This window comes from Macrosteles quadrilineatus, unplaced genomic scaffold (assembly GCF_028750875.1).
Source record: "Macrosteles quadrilineatus isolate MER2022 unplaced genomic scaffold, UCM_ALF_1.0 Scaffold_1__1_contigs__length_201487025, whole genome shotgun sequence".
Taxonomy (NCBI): domain Eukaryota; kingdom Metazoa; phylum Arthropoda; class Insecta; order Hemiptera; family Cicadellidae; genus Macrosteles; species Macrosteles quadrilineatus.
In genome coordinates this window covers 191,153,693-191,181,229 of record NW_026542594.1, presented here as the reverse complement: position 1 = coordinate 191,181,229, position 27,537 = coordinate 191,153,693, and the positions used below count along the sequence as shown (strand labels likewise).

At 34.7% G+C, this 27,537-nt stretch overlaps 3 protein-coding genes across 3 annotated transcripts; 2 read left to right on the top strand and 1 right to left on the bottom strand.

Moving 5' to 3' along the window:
• The first annotated feature begins 605 nt into the window (after positions 1–605).
• On the top strand, positions 606–10,758 carry LOC128992632 (SPRY domain-containing SOCS box protein 3-like). Its single transcript, XM_054416313.1, has 6 exons — positions 606–866; positions 2,783–2,973; positions 3,459–3,561; positions 4,771–4,896; positions 5,944–6,162; positions 7,004–10,758. The coding sequence occupies exons 1-6, from the start codon at positions 731–733 to the stop codon at positions 7,156–7,158; spliced, it is 930 nt and encodes a 309-aa protein (XP_054272288.1). The 5' UTR covers positions 606–730; the 3' UTR covers positions 7,159–10,758.
• A 1,662-nt stretch (positions 10,759–12,420) lies between these two features.
• LOC128983664 (uncharacterized) lies at positions 12,421–17,600 on the top strand. The gene is made up of 5 exons (XM_054403040.1): positions 12,421–12,744; positions 15,160–15,296; positions 15,577–15,656; positions 16,123–16,203; positions 17,395–17,600. Exons 1-5 carry the CDS (start codon positions 12,625–12,627, stop codon positions 17,529–17,531), a joined length of 555 nt encoding a protein of 184 aa, XP_054259015.1. The 5' UTR covers positions 12,421–12,624; the 3' UTR covers positions 17,532–17,600.
• A 3,912-nt stretch (positions 17,601–21,512) lies between these two features.
• LOC128983388 (ubiquitin-conjugating enzyme E2 S-like) lies at positions 21,513–26,773 on the bottom strand. The gene is made up of 4 exons (XM_054402652.1): positions 26,621–26,773; positions 24,035–24,182; positions 23,108–23,427; positions 21,513–22,004 (listed from the first exon to the last, which is right to left on the bottom strand). The coding sequence occupies exons 1-4, from the start codon at positions 26,627–26,629 to the stop codon at positions 21,870–21,872; spliced, it is 612 nt and encodes a 203-aa protein (XP_054258627.1). The 5' UTR covers positions 26,630–26,773; the 3' UTR covers positions 21,513–21,869.
• Between the last annotated feature and the right edge of the window lie 764 nt (positions 26,774–27,537).

The following is a 27,537-nucleotide window of genomic DNA, read 5'->3' as shown; positions in this document are numbered from 1 at the left end:
GTTTTTTAATGCAGTTTAGTGACTTTTTTACAGCCATTTTCAACGTCTAGAACTGTATCAAAAAACCTCCGTTACGTTTTAAGACGAAATGTATGTTAAAATTTATTTTTTCGGGGTCCAATGCTTTTGCTCCTGTAGCCCCCCTTCCTTAGAACCACCACTGCCACTGAATATAATTCTATGCTTATTTAATTCTCTCCTATCCCTGTGGTTCTCACCTTGCCATTGGTGACTATGGTTAGTGGACCTAACTACGTGTATCCTGTGTTTTGGCGTTCTTCCTATTTGCACACAGCGGTGATTAACGCGTCATAAAAGTGTTAAGTTTGAATCATCAATAATTTATTCTTTTAGCTTGACAGAAATATATCACAAGGTTGACATCCCATAGCATGGACAGTGTCAGCTCTATGAGACTTGAGACATGCTATTTTATATAGTGCTGCTTGGCTTTTAACAAAAACCAGTTTTCTTTATTCGTCTGTGACCAGTTACGTCATCGAAATTTCTCGAATATCGCGTTATTCGGCGTTAACTAAAATTGGTAGCAGAAAGTCAGTAAAATTACAATTACAGACAGCTGACAGAAAAACAAACAACGCAATTGTTTCTCGTCGGACGGAGTGAAGACGGCCATTATTATAATTTGCGGTTGTGACATTGTCAAGCGGCGATAAGAGTTTGTTTTGAGTGCAGTTTGTTATGTTCAGTGGTCTAATTTCATCCTAATATGGAGTTAATAAACAGGCGTATTGTCTATTGCAAGCAAGATCCCGACTACACAAGTCCTTTTGATGCATCGTTCTGCAATTGTCATGAATACAAAAATGGCCCTGTGATTTGCGATTGTGGAGAAGATATAGAAGGTAAATTTTAAATTTAGCAAAGTTTAAATTGTTTATCCCACTATATTAGCTGAAACTATTGTTATAAAATAAATCTAATGACAATTCAGTGCCATTCATTGCTTATATTTTCGTATATATCTCAGTTATCATAATACAAAAATGCTAATGTGTAGGCCTAGGGCCTGATAAATTCAAATTAATTTTAACGTTGTTTTTTCTTACTAACTTATTTGTTATCCTTTTGATGTTTTCTTTGACTTATTTTTTCCTGCAGAACTTTGATATCTGACTCTAACTTAATAGGATTATCGAACTGTGGAATTATTGTATTGATCTAACACTAATTATTCAAACAACCAAAATCCATTTTCTAAAGGCTAAATCGAGGCCCAATAACTTATTCGATGCTTATAAATTAAATTGATTATTAAACACATACAGTGCAATACTTTAGATTTTGTCATGCAATGCTAAGACGATTGTAAAATAACTTGGGGTCGGTCAAAGGAGGACCTATACTACGTTAGCGTGTACTGTGTGACTTGCTTTGTTCACCATTCAGCTGTTTCCTGGAAAATTTCCCAGGTAAATCCCCTTCTGGCAAGCATAGAAATAAACTTGGTCTCGTCTTTCTATACCTCCAGTTGGCAATACAATGGTTCCGGCTAGTTCCAGACAGTGAGCACTGCTATCTGTGAGTGTATCAGCAAACTACGTCAACTCTTGTCACAATGCAGCATGTCATTTGCTAGCCTATACTTCAGAACAATATTTGAACAACAAAAATATTTGAAAGCCAAACAGGATCACTCGACGCTGTGCTGCACTGGGGCTACACCTGCCATTGGTGGGCCGCAGCGATCATGTTAGCCTAAATCTTAATTTTTATTTAGGATAGCCCAAGAGCTAACTTAGTCCTGGATAGTTTAAGAACACTAGGGACATCTTTTGCGTTCTTTATTATTATGGTAGCCTATAGCCTCTGGATCACAGATTTTTACAACAAAAGGTTTAAATTACGTGTCCATAAGTGATCCTAGTTTCTAGTTGGTTAACTAACTTACAGCTGTTTAGTGTAGAAATTAACACATCTTCAGATCAAGATCAAACGTTACATTAATTGATTTATTTCATTAAATCGTCGTCATAAAGCTCAGAGTTAAAAAATAACACGTACACATACACGAAACATTATACATTATTTGGCCAAAACACAAATTTAAAACACAAAATTTAAAAAGTAAAACTGACACGTGCAACGACGGTAGAATGTAGGTCATGACTGGTTTTTCTTTAGCTCACACACTTCTATTAAAATCGTCTACTTATGACCCTCTTAAAACTTTTCCAACGAATTACGCAAACTTACCTCAGGGGTCATTTAAGTATTCATCCAAATTGAACACTAACTTATGGTACCGGTCTAGACCTACTATAGGCTGATCGACGTTGACGGTAACAATTTACTTAAATTACATAACTTAAATACCCTACTTAGGTAGGCCTACCTGAAATGTGTGTTTAGATACCAACAAGATTTTAACTTACGTAGTTTTTTTAATTTTCCGTGTTTATTGGAGTTTTTATGGGGGAAACTACATAAATTTTTTAATTCAAAACGTTACTTAGCATCATAAACTTAATAGTGCAAAAAATACTACTTTAAGGTGCCGTCTGTGATTGATTATGTAATATTACTCCTTTAAAAGAAACCTGTGTCCAAGTTTTTTGTACTGAATGGTGAATAAAGCTTTTGAATCTTTTGTTTGTTAAAATACAAATAACCATGACTCCAAGTTTCAAATAATTGAATAAATTCTCTGTTTCCAGGAGGCCCACTCTTTTTAACATAATTTATCCACTTCACTTATTCACGCCTACACTATTTTCACAAAGTATATTTCCCTCACATCCTAACCGGTGATGTTTTTCAGTGCATGAATGGGCTTGGGACCAGCAGCTAGCTACTGCTACGACACGGTTAAGCAATGACAACCGGGAAGTCCAGTTCCATCCGGGATACAGCTCCGGGACTGCCGCAATCCGAGGGGATTCTCCCTTTCAGCGAGGCCACATCTACTATTGGGAGATCAAGATGTTGACGGCACTCTACGGCACGGATGTGGTGAGTTGGCTTTAACACTTCTGTAGGCCTACCCGCAGGGAAAAGATGAAGTCAAAGTCAAAGATTTTTATTTTCTTTAAACACATGTGTGCAATTGACAAAGTCACAAGCATATAATGTTTGTAAATAGCCTATTATAAGAAAATGAAATTAAACTAGAATCTGTGCCAAGATATAAATAATTAGGCTAGTTAATTAACTACCTATCAGAATTTAATTTCTATTACTGTACTACATTTTGTTAAGAAAGATAATTTTATATGAATTCTACATCAATAACAACTGTGGGGAGGTTAAGACAGTGTACCACGAGTTTCTAATTTCGGACACCTCCTGTTCTTCTACCGAAAGCCCCTTGCAATTCAATGAATTTCAGCGCCAGTCACATACCATCAACAAAATTTTTACTATTTTAACCTATTTAATTTATACCCTAAGATAGGTTGTGGAAGGACAGGTTTAGTTTAACTTATTTATTTTTACAGATGGTTGGTGTAGGAACCAAGAAAGCCCAGTTGGACAAGTCTGCTTATCAGTTTTGCAGCTTGTTGGGATCGGACAAGGAGTCTTGGGGATTCTCTTACACTGGTAAGTGACATTTTTATTGTTAAAGCCAAACTGTGATTGTTATCTCTAGACCATTAATTAATCGAAAAAAAAAGACAGTACAAAGACTGTTTCCTGAAACTAATAAATATATGTTTTAGCTGTTTCAGATCAAACTTTTCATTAGTTTAATGATCTAAGCTTGTCGATTGTATTCAAATTCACAAACTCAATTAATTTAGGCCTGCTATTGATCAGTTTAATTATTTCCACCATCAATAGGCCTAAATCTGTTAATGATTTTCAATAAAAAATTATTTACTTAAACTGCTGAAAAAGGTTAGGAATTATTTTGGACCTGAGATAATTGGAATCCAGTTAGATAACAAATCCTTCCTTACTGCTATGGCCGTTTTAACCTAAATAGGTTTAGGTTTTTGGCCTCTGCAAAAAAGCGCTTCTAAGTTATTCTTCTCAGTTTTCGTCTTGCTCCCAAGTTACTCCTGAGGTCTTTGTCAAGCTACTTGGTCTTTTCAACTTACTTTAGGCCTTCTTAGCGGTCTGGTGCCTGCAGGTCTCCAGTCAAATATTTCTTAAAAAAAGCTGGGTTTTCCTAGGCGCGGAAGCGGAGAGAGGAACGCGGAAAGGGGAAAAGAGATAAACATTGTGTTCCGCTCCGCTTCTAGGAAAACAGTAACATTAAATTACCTAAGAAAAGTGGAGTCCGCTCTCCGTGTTCCTCTCTCTGCTCTCCACTTCCGCGCCTAGGAAAACCCGGCTTAAGGGTGTTTTTGGGTCTTCTCAGCACTTGCTCATCTTAATCTTCCGCACAAATATCACAAAACAAAACTCTAATATTTTGTTCTAATATTGAACTTCTTTAGAGAGTAAATTGAATACAAAATCAGCTAGAAATTAGAACTAGGTTAAGATCTGTTAAAGGAATACAAATCAGCAAGGTTATCTGGGAAAATTCTGTTTGAAACTGTATCCTTCAATCGACTCACTGAAAATGTCCAGAAGGAGAAAAGCAAATACCTATTTCAATGTTATGTTAAATGTGACCTTTCATTGTATCTTTTCACCTCTGTAGGGACTCTGATTTTCCCAGGTAGGCTAACTGAACACTATAAATTAGGTCCCTTAAAAAAATTTCCCATTTCGACATTTTGCTTTTCATTAAAAAATGATACTAGGTTTTGTATGTCTGTCGGTTTTCAACATTGTTTTGAGTCTTGTTTTGTTTCCTAGGTAAACTGCAGCACAACGGAAAATCTGAGTGGTACGGTCCTCCTTATGGTAAAGGAAGTATTATTGGAATCTATCTTGACATGTGGAAGGGAACTTTGGAGTTCTTTTTGAATCGTCGTCCTCTCGGTGAGTATCTCACATTCTTTGTCGTCAAGCTTTCAAACTGTGTACTTTACTTGTTAAAAGGTTTGATTCAGTTTTTCCATCAACGATTTTAGAAGTTTCTCAATCTGGAATCATGTTCATTTTCTTAAAGTAGGAAAATAAATATAATTAAGCAAAATTCTACTTTACTTGATTGTAAAATTCCTTACACAATCCCGTCAAAACGAGGCAAAAAAAGTGTTGGCTTGACATAAATTGATTTAATATTTCCATAAGCTACTAACACTTGAGTATTTGTTTCCTTTGAGAATAAAATCTTTTGAACATTACTACCCTACTGAGGATCGTGTTAAAATTATATTCTAAACCTAAAGCATTGTTTAGCCTCTTGTACTAAAATATAAGCTTACAGAGTATGTGAAGTGTAATCTTAAGCTGTACAATTTGCTATAATTACTCTGTAGGAAAGGGACTTTTTTTCTTTCCCATTCCCTCATAATGTTAAAATACAACATTAACTTCTTGCTGCAAACCAGCAGACTAATTGAATTTCCATTTGTTTGATTTAGTTTTTTTCTTAAACATGTCAGATTTATTCGCTATTTCCTACGTAACTTAGCTATCGACAATCCAATAAAAAAACACACAATTAAAATTAATGTTATTTAAATATAAAATAAATCTGATAACTGGAAGGGAATATTTTAGTGAAATCCAACCAATGGAAATTTGCCTAGTCTGTAGGTTTGCTTTGTTGGGAGTTTCCTTGTCCACTGATCTCAAGACTTGCTTCCCCCTTGCTTTTGAGTGTCTACTACATCGAGAATTGTATTCCAGTGCTCATAATCTGATACTCTGACAGAATAGTTGGTTGAGACTTTCAGCAAACCTATGCATTATCTGTTTCATGCAAGTATGCAAGTATTCAATTTTATTAAATCCCCCCTCTACATTCTGTTGCCATCTTTTTTATCCTTCCTTTTCTTCTTACTCCTACTTTATTACAACATAAAACCGAGTATTAAATTCTTACATTTTACATTCCAAAAACACGTTTTTTTGCAACAGGAGTGGCATTCCGATCTCTGCAAGGCCAGCAGTTGTACCCGATGGTGTGTTCGACAGCCGCACAGTCGGCCATGCGTGTGACGTACGCGGTGTCTCAGCCCGTAGACCTGCGGCTGTTGAGCCTCCAGGCGCTACGTAATGACTCGTACCTCATGGGACAACTGGCGTTGGTGCCGGGGCTGCGTCGGTTCATCGCGTCCACTTGGTGGATCGGAAGTGGTAAGTGCTCATGTTTATTGTTCACTGTGTTTTGTTTTACTGCATTAGGTTTTGGGAGGTAAGAAACTCTATGTTTTGAAAGCAAAAGGTGAGGTGTGACTATTGGCTAATAAAATCCACGTGCAGGGCAGGCCATTGTTCTGTTCTTCCTGGTCAGGTGGCCTGCCTCGTATATAAACCATTAACTGATCCTTTATGGTTATAAATTAACTAAGAGTTATAAAACATTAACATTAACCTACAAAGCTAGTTCCTTGCTTACCACGGCGGGAAATCAGTCTGGATTTCAGATTGTATCCTTTATCTATACAGACTCCTTGAGTGGTTGATTTTTTTCCTTTTTAAACTCTCTAATGTGTCTGTAAATATTTCTTAAAATTCTAATAGCTATTCTAATCGCTTCAGGATTGAGTAAGCCTGAAAATGGCGGAGTTAAAAACAACTGCAGAAACATAAGTAGCAAGTGTCAAATGATACTTTATGTTGAGGTTTGTCTGAGGTATGTTATGTTTATCCGTTGTCAAATATTTCTTTATCAAAATATCATTTTAGATTTTCTTGTACTTAAATAACGCTTTGCTTGTATGATTTTCTTAGTTGAGATAGCTGAAAAAACTATCTCTTATCGATAAATTGAAACTTCCCATCATTAAATGTGTTAGGTTTATTTTTTCTCTTAATATCGACCAGGAATGCTTTAAAAAAATTTCTTCGTACCAATTATTTCATATATAATTAATTTATTCCAGAGCACCGAGACGGCAAACGTCGTAATAATCGGAAGCGGATGCGATTGAGTTTGGGGCACGATACTCGTGTTTGTAGAACCGTTCTGTTGTAGGGAGTCGTCTGGATGAATACGACGAGGTTCGGATGAGCCGTCACTCTCGTAAGCGGCCACCCGAAGACTACGACGCAGTCCCTTGCCACCATCAGGCGGCGACACCCGGAGGTCGCGTCAGGCGGCTTTGTCTCATCTGCGACATCATCCTGTGACCATCAATGCAGCCTCGCAATCCACGACAGAGCCGACAGTATTTTATTTTCCTCGTGACTGTGATTCGTCTGGTCTCCGTTGTACAAAACGATAGTTTTAGCGCGCACTCTAGTTGAATGGAGCTTTTACTTAAGTTTTATTTTTTCAAATTAATTTATAGAGTTTATTGTCGGATTTGATGCCGCCGTCAATTTTGTTATTTGTTATCGAGTAACTTTGAGTTACGGATTATCGGATAGTACTTCTTTAATTTTTATTTTAAGGTTCGCTTCGGTCGAGATTAGTGTGAGTATCTGCTGATTATAAATTTTTTTATTGGAAACAATGCCCAGGATTCTTCAAAACAGGGTTGTAGCTTTCTGAATAGAGTATTATCACTTTGATTTATTTAGTTTATTACTATAATATAAATAGTAACAAAACAACAGATATGAATTGAAATAAAAAATTGAGAAGTGCTCATACTTTTTTATATAATTTTTTCATGCCATTTTACTTTGTATTTGACAACTTTGGTAATATATATATTGTAAACAGCGGATGCTCTTGATTTGAGTCCTTACTTGGGCCGAAAGGTAAAAAGACAGGTGTAATGTAATCTAGTCGTTTTTTTAAAACATTAATTGTTGTTCATTCTGTTACAAGAAGAGTTTAATTTATCGATTCGCCCTTATTCAAGTACAAGAAAGGTCATTGTATGTATTTAACAGTTTTAACGTTGTGAAATTTTGCACAAACCATCACCTTCACCTTTGTTTATGTTGTAAAAGTCCAGATTTTGTGATAGTGTAAGTTTGTTTTCTCTTATTATAGACTGAGTAAGACTGAGGCATAAGTTAGGCCTAGCTTAGAAAAAACCGATGTCAACTTATCAAATGTTCATATCTTTCTTTTTTCATATTTGCCCGAAATGTTATTTTCACGCTTAACATAATATTTAGACATAATATTCACCAATAAGAGAACATTCTCGCATATCCTACATCTCTTTTGGTGGGTTGGCATCGGTTTCTCAAATTTAAAATATGGGATCTCAATTAGTTGAATTTTGAATATTTAATAAAAAAAACCGAATACATCTTCGAATTTAGAGTGGAGTCATGCCGACAGTTTAGATATTTTGACTTGAAATTTTAATTGATTTAGGTCCCATTTTCATTTGATCTTATCATTTGTATATATTTTCATTTATTTTAGGGGCATACCAAGTTCCTAGGAAGTTGTTCGAAGGTTGATTTTCAAATATATTTTTTTTACTCTGAACAATCTCTTCGACTAAAGTGCGAGGTGAAACAGATGTTTTGTCGGACCCGCAATATCCTTAACTGATATACCATTAGAGTAAGACGCGTCGCAGGTCGTGACGAAAATAAAATACTTTGGCGAGGATCGTATAGTCGTAGCGTGCCACGTAGTTCATGTTTTAGAGTTGTGGCACAATAATAGTTAGTTGGATGTCAGTTGTAATCCGTGTTTTTGTCGTATCTTCAGGTCGGTCGCTGAACCTTGTCGTTTAGCTATGATTCTGTTTTATGTGATTGTATTAATTTTAACTTGTATGTGTTCTCGCTTTAGTTGTGTAGATATTTCGGTTTGTTGTGTTTTGATTGGTACCATGTACCAAAATGTAAATATGTGGCCGGTTTGGGAATCAGGGCGTAATATTGAATTGCTATTTTTAAGCCTTATGTTTTTTTTATAGAAATATTGTTTTTTACTTGTCCAACCACTATTGCTACAAGTGTAACAAGATTTATTTTCATTTTTGAAACCAATTAAAATTTACTGTTTAAAAAGACTTGCACTAATTTAAAACTGATAGTTTGTCCACTTTATGGATAAAATTAACATTTTTTCTGGTTAATCTAGTATTTATCATACCAGGTGGTGTACAAATGTGAAAAACTTAATGACTTTTTTGTTTATTAAAGTAGTCAAATTTGAAAACAGCCTTGTTGTAGGTTTTCACCTACAATAGCCATTCATTCCACCCACCGAAATGCTGAAAAAAACCATTTGAACGTATTAGTTCTATTCTTTATACTTATGTTTTGTTCAAACTTTTCACTTATAACTTAATTACAATTATTCTCAATTGAAAAATTATTATTTTAAATAGTTTTGTCAAAAAATGTTTAGTGTTATTTGCACTATGTTTTCTACGTTTTCGGTAATGGAACTGTCCTAACCCTGGTCTTGATACTAACGACCTTTTGTTAGAAAGCATCATTAACTGAGCCCAATGACAAATGGTATTTGGTAATGATCTTGCTTAGAATTGAACCCAGCGACTTTCAGATTTAAAGACGAGCAATATAACCACTCGACTCTTTATTTTACTATGTGTCTCGTTTACAGTTTGGATTTAAAAATAAAATAAAGTTATTACTTAAATTTCGCAAATCATATCTCAACCGGCCAGGTATTATTTGCTTTACTATGTAACCTAATATTTAATATTGTTTTTCAATTTTACACACAAAGTTGTTGTAAAATAGCTGTTACGCTATAAAATATGATGGACTATATTTTTTAAATTATGTCTGAATTATATATTGATTTTTTAAAACCTTTTATTGCAAGAATATTTTAAGAATAATCTTAAGAGTATTGTGGATATCATATGAGTAATGATGTTTAAGGGAAGAAGGGAATGTAGTAAAATTGGGGAAATATCACACATGTGTGTTCTGGGAACATGTATGGGTGCGGAAAATGCATCGTCCTGGGAGACCGGTGAGTTTACCTGGCAGACAGCTTCGTCTTCTTTTTTTCCTCCACTGGTGAAGGAAATCGTACTTAGCGTCATCATGGACGAAAAGAATTAAATATAGACTGTCGGCCTGCTATGGTTACCATAGGTTCTGGCGCACACCGCTTGAAGTGCAGTGTAGTTATGTAGCACCTACGCCGTAACTACATGACGCTCCCAGCGGTGTGTGCCAGAACCCATGGCAATGCAGCACGGCTGACGGTCTATATTTAATTATTTTATCTATAGTGTAAGACTCCAGAGCCCTCTGATTGGCCAGTTTCATGGACATCAGTCTGCAGCAAGATGGTGGATCCATCGAAATAATTGTGTATCAATTTGATGAATTATTATATTATGCAAATGAACGCAAGAAAATCATAACTAAACTTATTCTGTGAATGTAAGTTTGAAACTTTAATCTAGTGTGCGTAAACCAGTGGCTAACCGTTCTGGGAAGCCAAGACTCTTACCTCGGGGCGGTACATGTACACAGAACGCACACATTGTTCAAAGAAATGTCATTGAAGATCTGTCATAGACCGTGAAAGACTTATGTAAGTTATGTTTTGGAGTTGAGCATCATGAAACATTCCCCTTCCCTGAGACAATGTGAGAATATTAAATGTAAAAAAATACTATTTAAGTTTTACTACAAAAAGTGTTTTTTTTTATGTATACATATTAATGTATTGTTTTAAAGATTGATTTATATAGATTATAATCATTTACATTGTAATTTTTTTTACAATTAAAAATCTCTGTCTACAACGGATTGTTTTGTAATTCAAATTATTTCTCGGTCTTTGTAATTATTATAGATATTATATCTCAAGGAAAAATATATAGTTCAAAAGTTGAAAAAGTGTTTTATTGAAAGTCCTGTCAAATAAATTATATTATACTGGATTGGTTATTAAATATCATTGAAATATCATTTAAATGTGATACAACGGCATTATCTTTCTCTTAAAAACTTTGAATTTCTTTTCAGTCAATTTTAATTGTAAAATAAGCATTGAAAACTTAACTTTGTACAGTAGAACCTTGATAGTTCGACACTCCCTATAGTTCGACAAGGGCCGTGATAACATCACATGTCGGCAGCGGCCAATGAATGGTTTGCCAAGGTCAAAAACTAGAGCCTTCGCATTGCATTTGTGCAGGCAAAAAGAAAAAACTCAATACTCCAATCATTCAAAGTGAAAAGCAGATTACAAACGATTTTATACAGTAAGAAGGAACAAAATGTGTGGTAGGGATGTAAGTTGATAACTTTATTTATTTTCGTCGAGTTTTAGTACTATTTATTTAATCTGTTTGCTTTATCTTGTGTTTTAAACATTCACTGAGTAAATGTCCAATATACTCCTTCGACACCTTATAGGCACAAAGTATCTGACTATAGAGGTTCACTGTACATCTTCGTTTTAATTAGTTTAATAGATTGTTATTTGAAATAAAATATCAACAATAAAGGATGGTGCTCTCGTGGTTCAGTGTTAAAACTTTCAAATTTTGATTGCATAATGGTTCTATTAAATGTTGTTACTAGGTAAACAAAGGTTTTGACGCTGTCCAAATGTGTACACATTTTGAGGTATTTTAGAAAAAAGAGTATTTAAAAAATACTTTTTGACACTTCTCAACTTAATGCAATCTCGAAAGCTGACTAATTTATCCTACATGACTGACAATGTTTGACATGGTTAATGTAAATTAAATGTTTGACTTATTTTAGAGTAAATTTAGAGTGTGGGTTTTGCTCATTAATGATGATACCAGAAATTTTACAAATTTATTGATTTATTTGCTCAATTGTTTTTATTAGATAGTGAAATAACTTTTGAATAAAGATGGTACATCAACACACTCTAGAATTATCTGACATGTCCTTAAAATTGTCTTCAGATGACACAACCCGTGGTGTGGGCTATTTAATCGTTTCATTTATAACTGTATCCAGGGAGAGGGAATTAGTGTGTTATAGCTTGTATTATTTTGTTCAGTTTGCATTTGACTAGAAACCGGTTTAAATGCTAGACAAACTTGTTTGCTTTACATGTAATACCTCGTTTGGCACATTTAATATTACAGTTAAATCAGTATTCAGTGGAATTCCCGTGTGTTTGGCAGAGTTTTCTAGCAGTTGGTAGAGGTCAGTGGCCTGATACCTTTCTTTACTCTATTTTAGCAGTACTTATGAAAATATTCCAATAATGGCGCAAGGTGCTCAGTTATCCAGCATTTTTTGTAATCAAAGTCCTACACTTTTCAGCCTAGCAAAAGCCTTTGGTGCAACCTTGCCCCCTCTTTCCACATAAACTCTTAATTGTCTCTTCATAACTTTATTCTTTTTGTTTTGATTTTGAGTTCACTCAAGAACATAATTTCACCGAAAATCCTTGATTTTATGAATGAAAACTCAATAATCCAAAGTTTATGGTTTTTACCTTTATTTTTATTGACAAACAACACCACAACATAACAACACTAAAATCATTATTCAACAAAAACAACATATGCAGATCCACAACAGACGCAATGCAAATTTTTGAAATTGCGACGCAAAATTACAATGTCAAAAGTACAAAGCACAATTTGAGCAGAGTGACAGTGGCTTCATATGCAAATGTAGCATATTGTACGCACTTGTATATAAAGCAATGAGCAGTAGGCAAGGCAATACTGGTTGTACATCCAAACAAACAACATGTTAGGGGTTTTGCTAGCTACAGGATTGTTTTTCTTCATTTCGGTTCGAGCAGAGCTGGATTACATTGGACCATGCAGAAACACCATTCAGACTGATCCTAACGTAGATTTTGAACAGGTAAAGCTTAATTATTTTTTATTTATGTTTGCTATCATATTTCTAAGTAGTTTTGGTAAAAGGGTCGAGTGTTGTAGAGTATAAAATGGTTTAGTATAAATTTAATTTCTAGTTGCTCCCCTTATTTGAGTCGCCGTGAAAAGTATAAATTTTAAATGTTACAATTTGTTTAGAATTAACAAATTAAATGAATTCATTAATGTTTCAAGTCCATCAACATATATCTACATTATAACTTATAAATATATAACAACCTTCATTTTTGGAAGTTGATTGATAATCGGAAAAGTTGTAATCACTATCTCAACAGCTAACCTAAACTCTTCATTTGCGTCAATGAATTTAAAATGCCAATAATACAAATTTAAGTTTATTAATTGGATAAAAACACATAAAACTTTCTGATTGAATCAAATTTAATTTCAGGTAAAGGTTGAGTTGGAGAAAAATGATAATGATTGTTTTTTTTAGCGAATTTCCCATATAGGGAATAAGTTATTACCGTAGTACTCATGGTAAGAGTAGTGAAAACTTACTATCGATAGTCACACTATCGATAGTTCTCGATAGTTTTTTAAAAACTATCGATAGTCACTCAAATGGAATTTTAATGCATATAATATTGTATATATCCTGCCTGCATGAGTTTAAACAATGGTTTCTACCTAGTCGAAGATAAAGCTGTATCAGAGTATTAATTTTAACAATTTATGAGTGACGCCCTGGAGCCCCCTTTATGTTTTTTTACAAAATATTACAACATTTGTATAAAATAACAATAAGTTTTTTTAAGGGTTATAACAATAAAAAAAAGGAAAATTCTCTTACTATTTTCTTTTTATTATTCGCTACAAAAATATTTTTTTACTCACATAGCATAAATAATATATATATATATATATATATATATATATATATATATATATATATATTATGACAATCTAAAACCATAGATCAAAGGAAAATACCGTATACTGGTGTCTACTTTGTATGCTAAAACCCACGAGGCAAATAAATGTACCCATAAGTCCGGTAGTGAATTAGCAAATGCCCCCGCTTTCAAATGTTTGAGAAGGTAGCCTACTTGTCTACCAAGCTTTTCTACAATGAATTAAAAAAAAATAGTCTATAATATTAACTATAGGTATGCATTAACAGACAAACAATGAAATGTAAGAGTACCAGATAATGATTTCTTTACTTAATTTAACGTAAAAAAAACTATCGATAGTCTCATCGATAGTATAATACTATCGACCCACTATCGATATTTTCAAACTATCGATACTATCGATAGTACTATCGATAGTAAGTTTTCACTAGGTAAGACCTGGACGCGGGACCGATTTTTTTTTTCGTTTTGAGGTCCCTAGAGGCCAAAAACACCATCCGTTCAAATTCATATATATATATATATATATATATTTATATATTTATATATTTATATATATATATATGTGTCCGTTAGCACGATAACTCGAGCAAAAATGATCCGATTTTGATAAAATTTGGCACAAACGTGTAAACCTACGTTTATTTGAACGAGTTCGCGATCCAGCATGATCGGACCATGGGAACGGGGGTTTATGGGGGGTTTTATGGGGTAAAAATAGGTTTTTCCCATTTTTGACCCAAAAAACATAAAATTTAGCAATTTCTTTCCAAACCATTTTGTAGAGCTCAAAAAAACAAATAATTTAGTATATTGAAGCGTTATTATGCGCCTAATGGTTACGGAGAAAATTCCAAAAAACTGTAAATTTAAAATTCCCATGTTATTCTTATGGAGAATAAGTAAACTGTTGTAGTTTGCTTGTTTATGAACATATTTTGATCAAATTTGGAAAATGTTTTTATTTCTTACTAACTATTGACATTTTACAAAAAAAAAAAAAAAAAAAAAAAAACAGTTTTACCCTCCCTGATGCAGCAAACCTAAGTACTTGTTATACTAATTCTATTTAAATAGGAAATAAATGTTATATTTTTAAGTAGACATTTTAGTGTAAATCCAATCAGGCAAATGGAAATTCGCTTAGTCTGCAGGTTTGCTGCGGCGGGGGTATTTTTCTTTTGGCTCATTCCAAGTTGTTATAAGTAAAAATGTCGAGCTTGAACAGAAAGACAAATGTAGAAAAATAAGTTTCAACAAAATCAAACAAGTTTCAATAAAAATCATTGCGCTATGTTTTAAGAGTTTAAATTTTAAAAAATGTTTGTATTACAATTTGAGGGTTTATTTTGAACACCCTGCACACTACCTTATATGTAGATACTGCCATTGTTAATCTTCAAAATATTAGTTTTCCTTTATATTATAATTTTTTAGGTAGTAATTTACTTGAAGATAATCAATTATGCTCTTGTATTTAAAATATGTGTATGTGAAAATAATGCGTAGTCATTCTTCTTCAGTTTGCAAAGGAGAATAATGGAAAATGGAACTTTGTCAAAATTCCTGATACACCGGCTCTTTCTGACATTTCCAATCTAGAACTTACAGTAAACAAGGGAGAAGATGGGATGTACAAATCTACTATCACTTCCACAGTGTAAGTGCCTAGAATTGGATATTTTTTATTTGTATGAAAACTGTAAATTAAACCCCTCAGATTATTCAATAATTTCACGGTACTATTTTTTCATGTTTTTCTTTCATTATATGAATACACAAAATGTAAATTGTTAAAAACAGTTGTTGGTGGACACATACAGAAAGAATAAAATAAAGTGTGAAATGCCTTATTTGAAGTGCAATTCATAAACAATCCATTCTTGAATCAATAATTGGAATAACAAAGCCAGAAGTGTGTTAATTTTGTATTTTTACAGTGCACAGGGTAAAAAACGATTACTCTCTGACGAAACAATAGAAAATGCTGGAAATGGACTACTTAAAGCTACAACTAAAGGTGAGAAAATAGGCAGTCGGAATCATTTATCAGTCGGACTTGGACACAGTAAAGTACAGGTGAAACATTTAATGGTCCACTTAGTGGTGTCTAGCACCAACCGCTTCTCCCCTTAACCCCCCTTGCCGTGAGAAGAGGTGGTTAAACCAAACTGCTCTCAAAACAAGGTTGTGTTAAAACAATCTGTAATTTTTCACTAGCGAGGGTGGATAATGCAAGACAGTTAAAAGGGGGTCTACTGAATTACTTATCTAGTAATTAAGTTTTATTCGTCCAAGAAGAGAAAATATCTGATAAATGTTTACGACAAAATTTTTGTTTTACACTCATTGCATTATTTTTTTTCAATAAAAGGACAGCATATAAAATAACAAAACTATTTGTGTTTTATAACACGCCTGTGTTAGTTAAAGGAATAATGACAGTTTGTTTAAGTGCTAAATCTTTTATAGCCTTTTTTTTTCAGATGGAAATGAGTTTCAAGTGTACTTCTTGAAATACAAGCCATCAAAGTATGCATATTACTTTGTCTGTGGGAAAAATGGAGGTAAGAAAATACCCTTACCTTAGTGATAAATAATTGATGAAGAACTCTCAAATTTAGTTTCGAAGTTGTGTACACTTGATAGTTTCTCTAATGACAGTCTTGGTTTTCATGGATTTAGTATGAAACATTGACTTTATATCTACACATATACACTTATTGGAGTAGATATAAAGTCAATGGTCTAAACATAGCTTTAAAACTTAAAAATTGTTTGTGTTCCCTTTCTCATAGTACATACAAGGACCATTATATATTTGGTTGCTGTTTAGTGTTAAATAGAAAAGTTTTTAAATAGAGAACGTTTTTCAGAGCGTTCAATTAATAATTCAACTGTTTAAAAACATTTGATCCATTATCTTCAAATGCAAAACCTTATTTTTTCATTTCATGGACCATCTTGTATATTTGCAAAAACTTGGTTTTTCTGCTCCAAGTTCGTTTGGCTCTTCTACCTGACCGATTTGCATGATTGAGGTATCAAATTGAAGGTATACACACGTACAGATTTCACATCAAGCATCAGTATCGACGATAATAGAATATGAGAAAAAAATGATTCCTATTTGTTTTCCCTAGGCCTAATATAGAGAAAATTTTACCCTGTCACGTATAGACATTCCATTTCATTGTTACCATTGCAGCAAGTTTTTGATTGAAATAACTTGAGTTATAAATAATTTACTGCCTTGAGAAATAAGCACTGATTGATTCCATAAACACATTTTTTAAATTCAAAATTTGTACTTATATTATAAACTATGGCATTCCTATGTCTCCATCGGAGTGAAAATCTAAAACAGTAAATTGAATTTCAATAATATATACCTATACACTTGAGGGAGGAGCCTATTCACCATAATGGTTTTGGATGAATCAATGAGAACCGTGCGGTGTTGCCAAATCTAATACAATAATACCAGCTGATTTGACAATATTGCTTAGTATATTTTAATTAGTGTTGTCAATGGGCGATGTGGCAACGTCACACTAGCCTTGCCTTGTGATTGGCTGCCACCATCTGCAAACTTACGTGGTCCCGACAACAGTACTGTATAGGTAGTCAAACATGTTCTCTTAGTTGGAGTAAAAAAACTGGTTCATTGTCCACACATATAAAATTTCACTGTCAATATCCAAAGTCTACGTTCTTAGCTACAATTTATTTTGTTTTAAAACCGTCTTTTGTTGCAGGGGACAATAATGTTGATTATCGTTATGTTCTTTCACATGAACCGCTATCAGAAGAAGATTCAGATGAAATTTATAAATTGGAAAAACACTACAGCTTCAAAGGAGACCTGAAGGAAATATATACTGTGTTTTATTAATAAAATAATTCAAAATATTGTGCTAAAAATGTATAAATTTATGAACTTACAATAAAATTATGTGTTTTATATTTGTTCAAGTACACTTTTATTAACGTAGACGTAAAGTAGTTACGCTTTTACCATAGAGGTATTAAAAAGCTTATAAATCCTGTGCAAACATGTGAATATATAGGGTTTTCCTAGCTGTGGAAAAGGTATTTTCCTATTTTCCGCTCATCCAGCAGCATTTTGCTATGTTTCTTGGAAAACAATAAGCCTACCTTAAATTACTTAAGACAAGAGAAGAGCGGAATTTTTATTGAGGATTTAAATATGGATTTAAGTGCTAAACAAAGTATTGGATTTTTTACTAAAGACTAATATAAACAATTGAGTGAGTCGCAGCCGTTTTAGCTACAAACACCTGTTATGGATTTTAATTAGAAAAAAGTAAATAAAAAAATGTCAAAGGTTTAGCAGGATTACGTTCTTATTTTGTACTCTTTAATAATGCTGACTTGTTAAGGAGTTACCTTTGCTTTAAAGATACAATATTTTATAAGTTTAAGTATAAAGAGAAGGAAGTTTAAATCTTCTAAAATCCATGGATTTCAAAGATTTATCCATGCATATTTTGTCTTTATGGATACAAATAATTAAAACAAATTTTGAACCCATCCACAGTTAATTGATTATTCGTAGGACTCTCCATGGCCTCACGAGACATTAGTGGAAAAGCCGAAGTCCCGGTCTACTGATACAGCTGTTGCACTAATTCATAATGGAGCTTCTACGCAATGTTTACGTATAGACGTATGTTATTACCTTGGCCCAATGTGAGGTTGCCCCACCAATGTTAGCTTAGGTCAGATAAATGACACCTGACATTTAAAAATTATATTTTTACATTGAAAAAATTTGTGGTTGGGTGTGTTTTTCGATGGTATGTAGGGCAAAGTCCGACACCATCGCCTTTTCTAACCCCTCTCGCTATCACACACTACAACGTTCATGCTGGAGGGAGAGCCTGTGCGAAAGGATCTTCCACAGTGCTCGCCGATTGGACTCTTCCTAGCTTGACACAATTGACCTTAGCGTGAATGTTCGCGCACACACAACATTGCACATTGTCCCAAAACCAAGTTTCCTCGTACCTTACTTCTCTGTGGTTCCTGAAACAACTGAACTGAAAACCTAAAATGTTCCCATAAGTAGGTTGATCATGAACTTCAGCATATGATTGTATTAAAAACTAAACTTTTTACTCTTATTCTCCGAAAAACTATTTGTCGATTATGAAGTGATTCAGAGTAAAACTTTATGGCCTTTCCTATTTTGAATTTTATCATAATCTCAAAAATAAATTAAGATTGTAAATCGGTCCTGAGTCCAGGTCTTACCATGAGTACTACGGTAAGAGAAATTCCCCTGAGAGTTTCCCTCAACAGTTTTTTTAGTTTCCCTGTAAGAGAAATTTGCTTAAAGTTATAGAAAGTGCATAAAAGGTGGAATCAGCTATTTTAGGGCGTGTACGGTGCATCGAAATTCAGATTCGATTCAGTAAGTTCAAAAAACTACTTTTTCCTACAGTTACCTAACAATGTACATGTTCTCTCACTGATTTGAGAAAGCAAAGTGGCCAGTTCGCTCATCAGTGAGAACATTGTCTCACTCTAATTACTTTGTCTCACTCCAGATTTGCAACGTGAAGGCACGAAATAGTGAGCGCGTAACATGCAGGCAACGTCGTATGCGCGCGAAATACGTTGGCAGCACTGGCTGTAAATCAGCTGGTCAGCTGTTGTACTGTTGTATTTGTCACTTCACATTAAATGTTATGTTAAAAGTTCACTTCTGTGTAAAAATAGGTTATGTTTCTTCACAAATTTATTTGTTTTATGGTAACTGTAGGAAAAATATAATGTGCAACTCGAGTTCAAAGTACAATTGCCTCACTCGAGAAACCATTCCTCACTCGCCTACGGCTCGTGAGTAAGGATTTCTCTCGAGTGAGTCAATTGCTCACTTTTCTCACTAGTTGCACAAATAACTATATTCATGAGGAAGTCAGTATACATTAGTGATGTGCGATACGTATCGTATCCTATCGGAATATCGCGATACGCGAGGGACGATACGATGTTTCGATACAATATTTAAAAAACGATACGTATCGTATCGCCTAAAACGATATTTGTATTTATATCGGCAGATAGAGCGATACGATTCATGTCAAAACAATATTTTTAAGCTTTTTTTGCGCAGGCCGAGCAAACTGCAAAATCTGTACTCTGTCTGTGGATGTGTAGTTTGAAATAGGAGTTTGTGACGTCTATATTTTTGGTTTTTACTTGATAATGTACCAGTCCCATCCCAGTCCAGTCTCCTCCAGTCCATTTTCACTAGCGTCTATATTTTTGGGTTTTACTTGATAATGTACCAGTCCCATCCCAGTCCAGTCTCCAGTCCATTTCCACTAGCGTTCTATCTAGCCTAGCAGTGCAGTGCAGAGTGTGGGAACTGTCAACTGTATGTGGCAATTACATTTTATGTATCTGCAATCCTAGAATGCTATGGGAATGAAAGGGAAACAGGTCCAAGACGTAGGGAGTTGTGAAGGAAGTAGTAAAGGCGAGCAGTGTGGAGTAGTGTGGGAATGAATTAATGAATCTGCAATACTAAGACTGTTTCAGAGTAAACTAATGATTTTCCCCGAGCAAAGCTCGGTCCCCAGGTGCCTAAATAAATTTGCCGTTTCTAGGTTAGGTAGGGGAGGGGGGGAAACGATACGATACCGGTACGTATCGTTTTTCGATATTTTGACGATACGATTCGCGTATCGCGATACAGACGCCCGATTCAATACGGCGATACGATATTTTTTTCCGATACGTGTCGTATCGCTGTATCGCGATACGCGTCCGTATCGCCCATCACTAGTATACATTTTCCATATACGAAAAAACGCCTGCAGAAAGTCAATGCAATACACCCGCAATACAGCAGCGTGTTGTTGCGTTTCCTTTGCGACGTCGTTCTTATTTAGTTAATTCTTTGCTTGTAAATATTGCTTTAATTTTGACATTGCAAATGATAACGCGTGTTGTTGCGTTTCCTTTGCGAAGGCGTTCTTATTTAGTTAATTCTTTGCTTGTAAATATTGCTTTAATTTTGACATTGCAAATGATAACGCGTGTTGTTGCGTTTCCTTTGCGAAGGCGTTCTTATTTAGTTAATTCTTTGCTTGTAAACATTGCTTTAATTTTGAAATTGCAAATGATGATAAGTTTTGCTAAGTGTAAGCAGTGTGAGACATGTTTAACTACTGTAAACATAGCCAAAACAAGTCACCAAAACCATTCTGAAAATAACACAAGTCTGAAAAGTTGTTACTTGATACTTAACTTAACTAGTAACATTTGTTTTGACTGATAAATTTGGTATTTTTGTAGGTCTGATACTGATTCTATCCTCTCATTTTAGTCATTTTATCAATGTAAACCAATTGAAAGTATCAGTAAAAAACCTTGCAAATGTTTTTATTTTCAGGCAATAAGCCCTTTCTCTTCAAATCTAAATTATGAAATAGGCAAGTAAAGCAGCTCACTGACATTTCCAGCAATACAGGTTCTTCTTTTAATAGCCTATATGATTGAAAGTAAATATTTTTCACCAAAAATTCCTGTATGAATAGGACTAATACCACATCAACAAAAATGTTAATTACACAAATGTGGTAAATTTTAATTAGCTTATTGTTATTTCTATCCATTGACAAGTACGAATAGAAAAATGCCTTATTGCTTCAAATTGAGTTGCATCAATTCAAATCGAAAATCTTTTGAATCAAATCAAAATTTTTTTGCTGCTTCGCACACCCCTAGCTAATTTCATGTTAATTAACTCTGATCATATACTTTCTGAAAACGCAGATTATTTCTTAATTTAGCATTACCTAGTTGAAAAATGAATGTAAGGAGGAAAAAATGTACATACAAGGAAGATAAAAATTCTACATATATTTTAATACGTTTCATCAACTTTAAAAGGTCTACAGAAGGGAACATAGAAATAATAAAGACAATTAGGTGGAAGTGGCCAAATTATACTATGTAATACAAAAAGCGGTAAACTTCAAATAAATAGTGCAAAACAGTAGAAAGTTATAAAAATCTATTCGAATAGTTAAACCTATCCATTACACTAATTAAACAGATGTGACACCACGCTGTGTACCATCTTAAAATCAAACAACCACACATTTAAAATGATTTCATTCATGCATATGTACATTTATTTATATATATTATTTATATCTTTGTTAAGAGACCAGCTTTTACAGTTAAGTTACACACTTCACAACCTCTTCAAAGTCCTTTTTTTATCTTTTAGAGACTTCTTCTTGTCTGCCGCTAACTTCTTGTCACCCGCATGTTTCTTAGCCAAGGGCCCTTCTGAACTTTCGAGTCCAGGTTTTGGCGGCTTGGGGGCCTGAAAAATAACACATTAGAAATTACTGATGGGAGTGACGGGCCTTTGAAAAATCCTAATATCAATTTTTAGACAGAAAGAGATCCAAACATAGGTATTTTGTGTTGAAAAGGTTTTTATATTATAAAGAATACCTACTGAAAAAAAAAACATGGGAAATTTGTCAGAGATTACTATTTTTTATTACTAGAGTCAAGTTTACTACCAAGCAGCTAAGCAAAAACGCAAAATAAGTAAAGAGTAAACCGTTTCAGCAAATTAACGCATGCTTTCTTTCATAAGCTTTAAGTTCCTACTGTGTTTACAAGCAAAACAATTAAATACTGGGTAAATAGAGAGAGAGCGCACCAAGAAGCACCTTAAGATATATGGGAAAAATCCCAAAAACTGCAAAACTTTTTAAGCATAACCTTTACAGAGTTGTTGGCGTGCCATTTAGTTGAGAGTTAAAAGGGCTACAACGTAGTTAATTTTAATTTTTTAAATTAAAAGTGTTAGAGCTGTTTTTATTTATCAATTTTTTTCATTATTTAATGGTGATAATAAGAAAATACTCATTTTAGGCCTATATGATCATTTTTCAAGCAAATTTAAAAATATTGCTGCGGGTTTTCTTAGCAAATTAACTGCTACCAAAAACCACATTAAAAAAATATATGTTTCCGACAACATTAATTAATTCCTACGATTGCCATTTTTGACAACGTGATCAGCTCCAGCGAACAATAGAGCCTCTTGTGATCTAGACAATATCGTAACTGTCCCCCGCAATCACAGCAAAATCCACAATAGCGTAAACGAACATGAGCATATCTTTAGCGTCTCCCACTTACTTTCCCACACATGATGACATTACCGATAATATAGAACTGTCGGACTGCTGTTTATGAATGGACAATCAGCCATAGGCTTTTGACAATAAATTATTTCAAATTTCCAGGTAACATGCAAAACGTTTGTACAATTCACAAACTTATGCCCAATTTTCAAAACTAACTTAATTAATTATTTTCGTATCAGCTGAACATCCTAAAACTCTACCCTGTATTTAAACTATTTTTTAAAGATTAACATCAACGACTTTTCAAGTTATCACAACTCACCGCTGCGTGTATCTCGGTCATCATCCGTGCTCGTTGCGAATAGTCATCGTAGTGTTCCAACAACAGCTTGCCGGCCTCCTCGTTGAGCGCAGACTCTGCGTTGGGCACTATAAGCAGGCACTTGATGGTCAACAGAATGTGTTTGATCCCCAAGTCAGGCTTCCAGTCCTTCTTGAGTGTATTGACGCAGATTTCTCCATTAGTGGCAACGTTCGGATGGAAGATCTTGGTGAGGAAGAATGCCTTTGGAGGGCCCTGAGGGAAGTCCTTACCCAGAACTAGCTTTACTTTGAAAACTCCTCCAGCGTACGGAGTCCCAGCTGGATAGAAAGACGTATCAAGATTAGTTTATCAATTTAAAAACTTGTTTGTAATTTATGTTGGTTTAAATTGTAGTGGTCATTTTTATACACCAAAACTTTTTCCAATTCCCAATGATTGTGTGAATAACAAATTTGGCCTATTTATTATTTAAGTTGGGTTTTGTTGAGGACTAGTTGACAAATTTTTGTTTGTAAAATGCATTACCCAGCAAATAGGCTACTCTCCAGATAAGGTTTTTGCATCAGTCCCCCCCCCCCAAAAAAAAATTAATATGGTCCAAGTGAAATGTACGAAAAGAAATGAGTTAAGAATGTAGCTAAATTAGTTAAAGGCAAAGTACACAGACCAAAAAAGGCTTTACTGATGTATTTTTATACAAGAATCGATGTAGGGCCTATTATCGTCAGATTGTTCCTGAAGATTTTAATCAATCACTCTATTATGATTACATGACTCCCTATTGTTAATATGGCTGGATTATAGACATAACTTACAGATAAGTTTACCACACAATAATGAATACAAAATCTTCCGAAGCAAGATCAACGATTAAGGTGCTTATTATTTTTTCGAACCAAATAACTCTAAGGTTTAAGTACTTACCTGGGCCTTCAATAAACGCTTGGATGTCAGTAATGTCCTGTTCATTCAAATTAACTTTTATGCCTTCTGGTGGAGTTTTGACTAAATCTTGTAGCTCTTTAACTACTTGTCTTATGCATTGGGGAGATAAATTCTCCACATTAGACATCTGAAAAAATAGTTCAAAATGAAATTTGTAGGCCTATAGGCCTACACTGACAAAACTAGGACTATATAGTAAATTAACATATGAAAGTCAGAAACTCTACTTAGTTCAAGGATTTGTAAACTCTAATTTTGGTTTGAACGTACTTAAGTTAGGACTGTGTGCTCAAAGTTATTTAAACTAAAAATAAATCAATAGCAGTTAACATCCGTACAGCGCTAGACGAACAGGTGCTTACGTGTGTAGGTAAGTGGACTGTAGTGAAGTTGTACAGCTCGCTTGTAACATTTACCGTAGGTACCTAACTTATTTTGTACATGGGCCTAATGGAATTTACTGTAGCCTACCTGCCTATGGGTTGGCGTCACTAGGAAGCATAAACATGGATCATTAACTTATAGGATTTAGAACTACCGTATGTAACTTATATACCATAACATTGAGTTCCCTGTTTTCTCTAAGTAGGTAACGTTGACTTACCTAGCAAATGTAATTGTCTCTATAGATTAAACAAACAGGGATTGCAACAAACTTTTAAAAGCTAATTTTAAAAGCCTTAATTTATGAAATGGAGAAGGATGAAATGGAGAAGGATGAAATGAGTAAGAAAACCACAATAGACTAAACAAAAGTCTAGGTTAATAACAGTCACACACTGACTAGGATCAGGAATACTGTGATTTGCATAAAGTGTTGGGTTGAATTTTGGTTGATCAACCCAACACTTTATTAAATGGCAAAATCAGTTTCCAGTCCAACGCTCTGTATGACACTCTTATAACAAACCAAGTACAGCTGATGAATAAGGAGCTGAGAGGTACAAAGTCCACCGCCCGACTGTCTCCCGCATCACAGTCATGACCTTCACCTGTTACTGTGCGGTCGGACATTGTAAGTTTTCGTCGACGGGCCTACTCGTTTTTATTCGTAAAACATCCACGTTTGTACATAATATGTTTCCGTGTTTTGTATGTAAACTCTTGACGACCTTTTCGAAGTGACAGTGTTTTAATGTTCTTGTACAAGATCTGATGATGAAGACTTAACTTAGTCTTCGAAACGCGTTATCCGTAAGGAACAAACAGGATCATTCTGGCAGTACTCAGGTACTTTTATACCTTTTTATAGTTTGTAATGTGATCCAGAGACAAAACAACTCTAAATATGAATAAGTTAGCTTAGAATGTGAGCTTTTTAGTGTAGTTTGATGCTAAAATTTCGTGTAAAATCCCGTCTGGCAATACTTTTGTGCTGCGAGCCACATTACAATGACACTGGCTACGGACCCAGGCAGTGCTGCTCCCTTCGGATGGATGTTTCAGTGAACTACGTCCACTCTCAGGATAAAACAGCACAATCACCACTGCACTTTTGTGATTCCTCACACTGAAATATTTGAATGCCAATTGGGTTAACTGATTCGGTGGTACACCGTGGGATAAGCTTGGGCTTCGCTGCCATTGGTGAACGCCTGTTTAACATGTTCACTGCGGGCGTATCCGAACGGATACGGGCCGAGCGCTGTTCAGGTGCTGCCGTAACCGATCGGATACGCTCGGCAATGCCTTTCGTATATAATCGTTTTTGCTCTAGCGTCGGTCGAAGTCAGACCTATTCCACGTTAGCGTGTAGTGGGTGACTTGCTTTTTGTTGTGTTGTAGGTTGGTAGTAAAATTTCCCCATAAAATCCCCGTCTGGCAAACTTGAAAATCAACTTGTTGTCCCGTCTTTCTCCCTCCAATTGGCAATACGATGGGACCGGCTACGTTCCAAGCAGTGCTGCTATCTGTGAGTGTTTAGCGAACTACGTCGACTCTTGTTATAAAACAGGACATCACCGCATGTTATTTGCTATTCGTCATACCGAAATATGAGAGCCAATCACCCGGCAATCGGGTTTGTTCGACGCTGCGGGCTGCGCCGCACTGGGGCTACGCCTGCCATTTGATGGCCCGCAGTGAACGTGTTAAAGGTTTCCAGCACTCACCATGTTAAATTTAGCTCATTACTTAACTAAGCAGACCCGAGATGATTAGGGTCAAGAAAGAAATTTTACTAAATTAAATAAGCACTTAAGATAGTCCTAGTTCTGTCTCGTAGAAATATTGTTTTAGTATGCTACTTTGTATTTTAAATTATTAAACATCAATAATACTATACTTTTAGAAAAAGTAGTTCCTTTTAACCTATGGGCCTACTATAGATGGATTATAAAAGAAACTTAACCAGATTATAGGATATACCTGAGAGAAAACAGTATTTAAATAGGAGTCAAAACTACAACAAATCTATTGTAAAAAGTATAAATAAAGATGTTGGGCCCCACGTAAGCTAAGTCGTTGTTAGTCTCGTAGCATAGCATTTTGGACGCAAACAAAACGTCTATGGCTCCAACTGTAAAAGCATACCTAACAAAAAGTAATCAAAATTATTAAACTTACCGAGCTCATATTCCACACTTCTCTGATTTTAAATTAGCTAAAACTGAAAAACTTATATTAATAACAAATGTATAGAGATAACTTCATAAATAAAATATAATTGAAAGAATAATAATGGTCGATAATGGAGGGCAGAATTTTCTTCGCCTTCGTTTGACCAATCCAGCAAGTGTAGAACACAAAACAGATGAGAGAGGAGAGGATGGAAATAACCCAGAAATTTGAAAATTTCGACCAATAGAAAGCGTGCATTTCAGAGCTGAGAGTATTGAACTTTGCTAGAAACAAGCCAACGGAAATCGATAAATTACAGGTTGTATATATTTTATTGTGGCTGTAATATTTTTTAACGTACTTTAATTAAATCATTGAATAAACATACTCTCTTATATATGTTCAGATCTGCTGATATTTTATCATTTGATAATGATCAAATAGACAAGCTATTGGCGTAATTGGAATTCTTTCTGTATTTATATAAAAAAATAACCAAGTTCAGTACTTAAACACTTCAACACTTTTCGATGAAATGACAACCATACAAGGTAGGTATTTTAAGCCAAGTATGAATGGAGATGAGTGTAGGATGAGTGGCGCGATCTTGTAGTCTTGTTAATGACTAAGGCCGACAAATTAAGTAAAATATAAATTAGTAAAACGTTATGAACAGTATCTAACAGTATCTGACACATGTTGATAATGGTTAAAGCTCATTTTGAAATCGAACCCTTTTAGCCACTCATAATTTTCCCAGGCCTCTGGGGACATCAAAACGAAAAAGTAAATCAGTCCCGGGTCCAGGCACGGCCACTTTCAATTCCAGGCCGCAGCCTGGTAGATTGGTAACGTCGAAGTAGGGTTGTTTAGTGTCAGACGTCCCATAAGATAACATGGGCATGGCAGACAGGTGACAGCAG